The 10714-nt window shown below is 33.2% G+C and overlaps 1 protein-coding gene across 1 annotated transcript in view; it reads left to right on the top strand.

Annotated features, from left to right (window-relative positions):
- Positions 1 to 310: 310 nt before the first annotated feature.
- The window catches only part of LOC115443182 (CAD protein), a 26274-nt gene continuing 15870 nt past the window's right edge, over positions 311 to 10714 (top strand). The window contains exons 1-9 of the mRNA XM_030168487.2: positions 311 to 335; positions 530 to 640; positions 4844 to 5035; positions 7108 to 7274; positions 7352 to 7502; positions 9099 to 9162; positions 9236 to 9330; positions 9676 to 9856; positions 10326 to 10541. Coding sequence (XP_030024347.2) covers positions 4871 to 5035; positions 7108 to 7274; positions 7352 to 7502; positions 9099 to 9162; positions 9236 to 9330; positions 9676 to 9856; positions 10326 to 10541 — 1039 coding nt within the window. The 5' untranslated portion in view covers positions 311 to 335; positions 530 to 640; positions 4844 to 4870. The remainder of the gene's footprint in view (positions 336 to 529; positions 641 to 4843; positions 5036 to 7107; positions 7275 to 7351; positions 7503 to 9098; positions 9163 to 9235; positions 9331 to 9675; positions 9857 to 10325; positions 10542 to 10714) is intronic.

The following is a 10714-nucleotide window of genomic DNA, read 5'->3' as shown; positions in this document are numbered from 1 at the left end:
GTATTGGTTATATACCTACCAAAGTTCACAAATTACCTCGTGTTACGTCTATATGACCCTATTCATATTTAATAAAAAAAATAATAATTACGTTTTAAATTTCGTTATAGGAAAAATTAAATGAAGTGCACCCAGATTTGCAGAGTGTTATTGACGTTCAATAAAGTTAGTAGGAAGCCTTTTGGAAACCTCTTTTTAAAGGCCCGTCCATACCTAGAACTGTCATACGGACAAATTAGGTGCCCTACCTGCCTAATATATTTTATAAAGAAGTCCTAACTTTTTTGTTCCTGTAGTTCCAGCTAACGAAATCTAGTGTAACTACTAGTTCATGAGTAGGTATATTAAAAATTTAACTTTGTAAATAACTACAATCTACATTTTGTTATCTAATAACATCGAAACAAAAAATAAAAGAATTATCATGAAAAAAGTGTGTAATATTTTCATAGAGATAATAGTAACTTATACCTAATGATATTGTGCGTATCGGCACAATAGTTTGCATTCAAAACGTGTTTGATCACAGGTTCGAAATCAACCGGCGAGTATCAGAAGGATAGTCGCGGTGAGCGGTCGTGCTGCGGTCGCCGAGAACATCCACGTCGGTCCGGTTCGGAATTAAAACTACCTGCCACAGGTACTTGTCTGATCTAATAACTTACCTACTAACCCGCTAGTGTCTCACAGTTGTTTCTCGGGGTCAAGACAGTTCACTGCCAGTCCAACATTTAGCCAACGTGGGTCATTGCCATAAGAACAGACGGGGACGTACTGAGCTCTGTCCGTTTGCAAATTGGTGATAGTGTAATGCCCCTTTAGCGTTTTTTCTTGAAGTTATTGTATTTTGTTTTTTTCTTCTATTGTTTTGTTTTAAATTAATTAACAATTAAATAATTGGCCAAAAAAATCTATAAAAAAATATAAATAGACATAATATATTATAACATCGTGTATTCATGTATTATATAAAAAGTTATTACGTCTTGGTATACTGTAATGGACCGATATTATAAAATAGCCTATTAAGTTATAACATACATACTGTTCCATCTACTAAGCCGAGTATTTGACATGGCTAACATTTTGTTTCATGTTTTTTGGACCAAACGAACCTCCTATGTCTAATTCTCATTCCCGAAATAACATGTACAAACGTTGAACATCAATTGAATTGTTCTATGTAGGTATGTGTTTGAAAATATGTAAACGACTTTGTTTTGTTCTCCGTGTTCAAAGATGGCCATAAAACACAAAGTGAGTACCTATTAAAAATAAAGAGATAAGATAGTATATAAATCTTGTATCGAAATGTCTGTATGTACTAAAGAAAATAATTAATTGAATAAATAAACAGTAACCGCTTTGTATGTAAATTATACCTTTACCCAGTTGTTTACACTGTATTAATTTCACCAGGAAGTTCAACATCGAATACACATTAATAAACCATTAAATTGAATGAATGTTTATTTATTTCTAGAGCTGTATATATATACTATTTCTGGAAAATATTTAAAACGTAATTCATTTTTCTGTTCTACACTAAACCACCCATGCCGTTGCGAAATGCCAACTTCAGCTTATAGTTGCATGCTTGCTTACTACATAGGAAATACTATCATCAGTAGGTACATGGTATTCCTTTGCCATCCAGCCTGCCTTTAGTATCATTGTCATCTCTCGCTCACCTCCATGCTTCCCTAGACGAACCTGATGCATATTTATACACAGAGCATATCAAGACAGAATATAATACGTTTCTTTTAATATTTTACACCTACCAAACATATTAATATAGTCAGTTAAATTGTTATCGCTAGAGTTAAATGCCGCAAAGAGCTATTAAAAGAATTCTTTTGTTAAACGTTTCTGCTAAATTTAGTTCAAAGTCAAGTTAAGTAACATATATTGTAAAAAAACAATTAAGAAAAACCAGACGTTTTTTTTATAAATATTATTATATATTATTGTTTTTTATACAGGGTCATTTTGACATTATGTTACTACCTATAAATGAAACACTCTACAATAAGTTACTCAAATCGTAGAGGTATTAAAATAAAAGCATAAGTTCCAAACAAAGTAAATATTAATAGAAAATATTTTAATGTTCCACACACTTATTCCACTACTACTACTACTCTAAGAAAATTCATCGCAAAACAATGTCATACTCTGTCAGAAGTACTTACACTCACGTACTTACACATCATGTTTGCACCAGACTACAAAATTATAAAAAAAGCTGAAAAGTAAATACGAGATTTTTAGTGAAAATATACGTTATTCATGGATGATTATTGGCACAATGTTAACAAAAATAAAGACGAGTATATCGTTTCATTTATTAACTCAATGTCAAAATAACCCTGTATAATAAAATCAAATTGGTAACTTATATCACCGGGTGTAGGTATCTGTTTACCAATAAGGAAAAAATGTAGCTGTTCTTCGAAGGCCGTGCGCTCTTCCTAATAACTGTGAGCATAAAAATACCGAGTTTAATTAAATGTAATATATTATACGAAAAGGTATTAAATATTTTAAAAAGTCAAATGAAGTATATCGACATGTATGTCTGTCTACACCTCATTCCCATGCATATTCAGAATGTTATAATTACATCCTACATCTTCTCTATTACACGCACAATTATCTACGCGTTGTAAGAAAGTCACTTTCTCACGTGCTATTTTTAATTGACTATAAAATCAATCATAAGAAATGATGTAGTTATCTGGGTAAATATATTTTCTAATTTACCTACATTCAAAGTATTTTTAAGAATAATGTCTTTTAGGCGATACTAAAAGTATTATAAAAATATAACATAATTCAAAAAGGTTTTTTGTTTAATATTTATTTATCTTTTAAAATACTGTTGAAATCTCTTTTTTAACCGACTTCAAAAAAAAGGAGGAGGTTATCAATTCGACGTGAATTTTTTTTTTAATTTTTTTTTTGTTTGTTTGTTACCTCAGAACTCGCTCATTTATGAACCGATTTGGAAAATTCTTTTTTATTCGAAAGAATTTCTCTCCAGATTGGTCCCATAAAATTTTTTCAAGATCACTTCGGTAGTTTGGTTTTAAAATTAAAAACTAGAATAATTATGTCGTCCAAGAAAACGAAATCGCGAATTTAGCTTTCCTGTGACGTATTTAGTTATGTTTTGCATTGAGTTTGGTTGACTGTACTTCTCACATACTTATACATATAGCATAACATCTTTTCCCGTGTCAGGGGTAGGCAGAGGCGTAACATTTCACCGCGATAGTCGTACTGTGTGTGAAACATATCAGTTGGGTTTAATTGACTCTACTTCTTACATACATACATATATGTATATAGCATCACACCTTTTCCCCTTTTTAGGGGTAGGCAGAGATCTAACACCACAGCGCAATAGTTATAGTATGATCGAAATATATCAGTTGTGTTTTTGCGTTAGGTTTGCTTGAATCTACTTCTTACATACATATATATAGCATCACACCTTTTCCCCGTGTCAGGGGTAGGCAGAGGCGTATAATTTCATCGCGATAGTCGTATTGCGTGCGAAACACATTAGTTGTGTTTTGACTTGGATTTAGTTCACTCCACTTATTACAAACAAACATATATTTAGCATCACACCTTTTCCCCTTTTCAGGGGTAGGCAGAGGTGTTACACCACAGCGCGATAGTTGTACTGTGAGCCAAATATATTAGTTATGTTTTTGCATTGAGTTTGGTTGACTGTACTTCTCACATACTTATACATATAGCATGACATCTTTTCCCCGTGTCAGGGGTAGGCAGGGGCGTAACATTTCATCGCGATAGTCGTATCGTGAGCGAAACACAACTATGCCATTGAGACGGTCTTATTTTTACTAACACAAAAATGCAAAAAATAAAAATAATTTTAACAAAAAATTAAACCGCCTTCAAAAACCACTCAAAACCAAAAAATAATTTCACATAACAAGTATATATTGGATACCAATTTTGAAGTCGGTGCCTAATTAAAATTGCTAGTTAAGCTAGATAAATACATTAACGAATATACGAAAACAATGTGCTGCCAGCGTACAAAGTCAGCAAGTCAGATCGTCACCGGAGAGAAACACATCGCCGCAGCACAGCAAATGGAAGCTATTAAGGAAATATTCAAATTTGTGAACTGTACACTACCCAAATTCTTCCCCTGTTACATATAGCTGGTCAAATGTGGGTGTATTACACTCCCTGCCTCGAAAAAAGAGGAAATGAAAAGATGAAACACCATACATGTGCTTGGTATTACACCTTTCACTGTGTATGTTGTAGTACACGCAAACCTACTCCTTTTAATTGATTTGAAAGAAATTTAGCTCATAGATGGACTGCAACAAATATAGCTAACTAGCAATTTTAATTCGGCACCGACTCCAAAATTGGTATCCAATATATACTTGTTATGTGAAATTATTATATTTGCATTCAAGTGCTTATGATAAGATGAATGAGTATTAATATTGCCATATCGAATTATTATCCCATTAGGAAGGTTCATCAAGTGCCCGTCTCACGTATCCATTAATATTTACTAGACGCTTGTAATGATGTCCAATGAAAAGTACTTCTAAGGAAAAAAAAACAGTATGGCGATAATCTTGACTCTAGAATTGATCTAGAATTTTCGTAAAGAATTCTAATGGACACTTATCAACTCTATTATAAAATTAGTTCATCAGTATTTTGTGAGGTGTTACTATATTACAAGGTGCCTATACAGCAATTAATTCATGAATCAATAAAAATTTTACGTTTTAACTAACCATTACATGATATTAACCCCTTTATTTTCCTTTTCTAGGTTTAATAAGGGAACTGGTTGCTCAAAATGTTTTTGATTTGGACATTTTACATATTGGCGGTGGTATGGTGCAATAAAAATGGTCAATTCATACTAGCACAAAATTTAGACAGTTTTGAGCCTTCAGTTATACAAAGCAATGGACAAGATCATATTCAAAAACTTTCAGCACCAGTTGACCACGTAGTCCAAGTATGTATGCTTTAGTTCAATCGTTTAATTTATCTTCTATTATGTGTGAAAACCTTTACAATTAAAATTAAAACACAATTATTAATTAGGCCGAATGAAAAATTTTATTTAGTAATTATGTACGAGATAACATGTAAATTTTTAACCATTGACATTACTTAACAACTTACCAGTAGATTGTAATGGGGGTAAGGGTGTTGGGGATACTAGCAAGAGCTCTTATTCCGCCACCGGTGCAGTGCTTTCAAGCGACGTATTGGTGGAGTTCTGGCGTGTTCCTCTTAAGCTCTCGGAGCTAGACCAAGATGCAGACGGTGACCAAAATGTTTTTATTCGATAAAAATCCGACATACCGTGCTTACCATTAGTAGGCGGCAATCTAAGAGGATTTGCCCATGAAAAAAAGGTGTAGCTATCCGTATTTCTTAGCCTTATAATTTTTGTAGCTATGGATCCTTTTACGGAAAGAGACCGCTATGATAGTTTTATAAAAATAAAAGAATTCTTACACATTTTTAATACTGCATTTTGTGCTAATTCTACCGCTTAATATAAATACATATAACATAAGTATAACCTTACCCAGGGGTTTTTTTGTGGAGGCGCGCGGTGGCAGGCATTGCCCCCAAACGAAATATAGAAAATATTGAATACATTACCATTAAAAAGTACAGAAAGGAAGGGGGGTACAAAAAATATGGACTTACAACTTCTGAGAATAAGCGTACCGCTAAAAATGAAGTGACAATACCGATACGGATGTTTACTTCGTCATTAGTAACATTATTTTAAAACATTTTCCCTTGTCAAATAATAATTATAAATTGAGACCTATGAACAAAATGTTTACTAGTTCTTTGTTTCGTGATTACCCTTTTACAGATTTTATTACCTAACTAATGCCGTCATACTAAAAAAGTCGTACTTGTCTAAATTTTTCATAATCATAAAAAAGACACACATGTAAGAACTCTTTTTTTCTCCGCATATAATTTTATGTTGAAACGTCTCTTTTTCTTAAGACGGCAGAATATTACACTTTTCATTTCGTTAAAATTACTGTAATTTACTTCAATTATATTTTGCTGAAGGAGTCTGAATTTCTAATGACTATTCATAAATGACACAAATACATGTATAAATTATTGAGTGGCGACAACTACATTAACATTTCACATAGAAACCAGTCCATATGCGATAAGAACACAATTATTACAACATCTGGTCAGATGTTCGCGGACATTAGTAATCAATACTAGGTATGACGGCTTAGTAATCGGAGTAACCAATTTTTAACTAATTTGTTTATATTAAAAAGTAACACTTCGTTCCAATGTTCGTTATATTGCATTATACAGCTTAAACACTGCCGTTTAAATGGCAAAATGAATTTGTTTTGATTTTAATTATGTATCTAGGTATCTTGATATGAATTCAGACACGAGAAAAAGATAGGCTTTCTCTCACGGCTGTAAAACTCATCAGTAGAACTTTGGTTATCTCAGTAAATATTCTAGTTTTTTATTTAATTGTTATCAATATAGATATTATATTTATTTATAAATGATCTCATTCCTCCGGTAGATCCGTCCCTTACTTCAGCCCTTGAATTATTTTAATCAATTCCAATAAAATGCACTAGAGTAACTTAGAGCGCCATTAATACGATTGCAGCACGCCGCGCCAGTCGTATGCTTATCGGTTGTAAAAATGGTGGTTTAAAATAATTTTGTAGTATTTTTGTCTATAGATGTCCCTGATTATTGTATAATACAAAAAATCATTAAATATAGTAAGTAGTAAGTATATGTTACAAATACATATTTTAAAAATGGGCTCTTGAAGATACTGAGCCTTGCGAGGACGGAACACCTCCATCTTATTGTTTAAATTATTGTGTTTAATTTAAGATTACAATAACTACACACTTACATTATTTTTAATGAAGTAAGCTATTCTGGTAGCTAAGCTACTAATATATAAATATTATAACAAAAAACAACGACAAGCAACATTTTCGTAACATCCCCCCATTACGGATATTGTTATTTAAAATTTTACGTTGTTTTCAGAAAAGCCATGACACTCACAACATAAGTATCGTTGGAGATCAGTTCATTTTGGATGGAAATCCTTTGCACATAATCTCAGGATCGCTGCATTACTTTAGAGTACCTTCAGTTTATTGGCGCGATCGTCTACGGAAATTTAAAGCAGCTGGGCTGAACACAGTAGCTTCGTAAGACAGTTTTTTTTGTTATACTTTATAATATAAAACAATGATGGTGTTTAAAACAAGTTAATTGTTACAAATAGATACGTAGAATGGAGCTACCATGAACCAGAAGAGAGACAATATAAATTCGAGGGTGACCGCGACCTTGTCAAGTTTATACAAATAGCGGCCGAAGAAGGACTGCATTTTTTACTACGTGTCGGACCGTACATATGCGCCGAAAGAGACTTGGTATGCAAGTAAACAATTTTAACACAATGTCTAACTTTCAAATGATGTATTGGTGTATAATTTAAGTAATTTTATCGCTGTCACAGTTTCTCTCGTGTAGAAACCAGGGGCATGTCGCATAATACATAATATCGTTTACTGGTGCATTTTCTGTCATAGATTAAAACTTTATATTGGCGATATTTTTAAATCCTGGTACAAAATTTCGTTACGCAAATTAAACAGGTCGTAAGTTGGCAATGTGTGACTAACCATAAGGACGTAGACCAGCCTGTAGAAAGAGACAAAGAAATGTGCAGCCAATACTTAGCTCTTTCTAATATATTCTCTATGTTCATGTGCAGGAGCGAAAGCGCGGAAACATGTTTTTAAATGTTATCATTATGTTTTTACACAATATCTCAAACTTTGCAACTTATTAAAACACCAGCGTCTTAATGACCTTAATATATTTGCTTTTTTATTTGTCTTTCGTAAAAATCGATGTGAGCTTGGAAATCAACATTATTATTTTAAATGCCCTTTGTCTGTGTTGTTAATGTAAGTAAGTCTTTTAAGGAAACAAGGCATATCAATTTTTTGCAAAAATAAGATCATGTTTCCCTTTCATGTTGATCAATATCTGTATCAACAATAGATACGAATCATTTAAAAGTTTATTGATCATTGTTAACTTTATCAGATTGCGATATACTACAATTTCTGTATTTATAGATTAAACATAAATTTTGAGAACTTATTTGTTACATTTACACAATGTAAATGCATCGTCATAACCGTGAGCGCTCCAATGTGCAATCGTCAGATCCAAATATGTCTCTATCTGTGATGTCCATTATCTCTATAACACAATTCCTATTCACTGACATTTTGAAACTATAATTAATCATTAATTAGAATTAGTATAAATGGCTTGTTATTTATTTCTGCGATGCTTTGAAATTGTTCTTCCTCCACCAGTAGCCATCTTTTAATGGATTGGCGAATCTGTACACGATGCACATACTATGCATGTACTGCCACACCGCTATTATAATGTATTATTTAGGATATGAAATGTATGTAGTTTATTTTATATTTAACATAGTTTTGTATTTTAATAATCCCGAGGCATGTCTTCGGTATCAGGGTTGCATCAGACTATAACGTTAACCTAAGGCCTTTGGTGCCTTCTCTAGATTCTTTATGTTATGGTTTCACATATTTTTGAAGTACCTACCTTCGCTATTAGGAATTCTTTGATGCTATGGATAAATAGATAAAATAGATATTCATTTGCGAAGTCGAGTGAAAACTCTTGTTGCATGTAACATATTTTTTTATTGTTTTTTCGATTATTTCGACGACGATTATTTGTTCGACTGATGGTAAGCGATACGACCGCCCATAAACAGAAGAAACACCACCCAACATGTAGTAGTATTGTTTGGTATTCCACTGCGCTCGCTATCCTGAGACATGAGATGTTAAGTCTTATTATGTCCAGTTACACTGCGTACAATGCCCTTCAAAGCGGAACACAACAGTGACTAAACACTGCTGCTTGGCAGTAGAAATAGAAAATTTTAAACTTAGTTTATTTTTATTAAATTTCAGGGTGGTTTACCATACTGGCTGTTGGGTAAATACCCAAACATAAAACTACGTACCACCAATAAAGGTAGGTACTTGACTTTCTTACGGCATACGTAAAATCATGAAAACTGAACTTAATAAGTATACGCCTGTTACAGATTTCATAGAAGAAACTAAGATATGGCTGGACAAACTTTTTTCAAAAGTATCGCCTTTGTTGTACGGTAATGGCGGGCCCATAATTCTGGTCCAGGTAGGTCACAATAATCTATACATATTTTGAAACAAAGTCCCCTTTTCTGTCTGTGTGCATGTTATAGATTTTCTCAAAATCTACTAAACGCATTTTTACGAAATTTGGTCCATACCAAATTTATTATAAATTTATGAGATGGTTTAAGTCACGTTCACGCGGGCGAATCCGCGATATTTTAATTACGCCTTCCCCTTTGCTTAACATGATCCAGTGTGTATTGTCTACTAAAGGATTCCTTCAATGATGGTTTTGAGTTTTTCCACTAAAGCAATTAGTGATGATCGATAACGGCTTAGATCAATATGCGTATCAAAATTATTTATATAGTTTTTAACCTTTAAGGTGGAGAACGAATATGGGAGCTACGACAGTGATATGGTATACAAGAAGAAATTGCGTGACATGATGCAAGAGCACGTGGAAGACAAAGCTCTGCTGTATACTACGGATGGGCCGTCACTAGTTCGCGGTGGTATGATACCTGACGTGTTAGCCACCATCGATTTTGGAATCGAACCTCAACGTGAGTTTTTTAACATACTAATTAGTGGTAAAAGTATGGAATAGTCACTTTAAATTTAAAATCCAAACATATTTCGTTTAAGAACAAAGTAAATATTTATTTATTGATACGGCGTTAATTAAAACCTATCTGGAGCTGCAAATTATGGAACTCATAATACCTAGTCTCCCAATCCGGATTTTACAAAGAAAAACATTCCATTACAGCGAATAAATTAGAAACGCCGCGCCAGGCCGTTCATTAGTATCTAGAGTCCTCTCTAAATACTTCATAAATATTTAATTAATTCTACAGCCGCAAACAACTAATAAGGATGTAACATCACAATTACATCAATACAAAACTGAACAAGTTGAGTTGGCCTATTAATGCTTTTAAATTGCATTCAAAAATGCCTAACATATAACAATGGTATCTAAAAGTTCAGCAAGGGAGAGCCATATTTTAATAAATTTTCTTAATGTTTTAGCTCTGAGACAATTCGATACTCTAAAGAGATACAGACCTTCGCCGGGGCCCCTTATGAACTCTGAATTTTACCCCGGCTGGTTAACGCACTGGGGCGAGCGATTCGCCCAAGCGACTACAGAAGGTGTCGTTATGACCTTACGAGCAATGCTTGAAAAGAAAATCAATGTTAATTTCTACGTATTTTATGGAGGATCCAATTTTGAATATACATCAGGTGAGCTAAAGAAGAGCAACTAGTCTAATCCTTACTAATTTAATCTGAGAAGGGTGATCATGACGATATCGGTAAAATATGTGCAATGAAACGATGCTTATTATCAATCATCACATATTAGGATATTTTTTGTAGACAGAGCACGATGTTTTAGCTGTGTTCATTGTTTCTTA

The sequence above is a fragment of the Manduca sexta genome, chromosome 17 (assembly GCF_014839805.1).
Source record: "Manduca sexta isolate Smith_Timp_Sample1 chromosome 17, JHU_Msex_v1.0, whole genome shotgun sequence".
In the NCBI taxonomy this organism is placed as follows: Eukaryota; Metazoa; Arthropoda; class Insecta; order Lepidoptera; family Sphingidae; genus Manduca; species Manduca sexta.
Note: the sequence above shows the minus strand (reverse complement) of the source record. Positions and strands in the feature narration are given on the sequence as shown.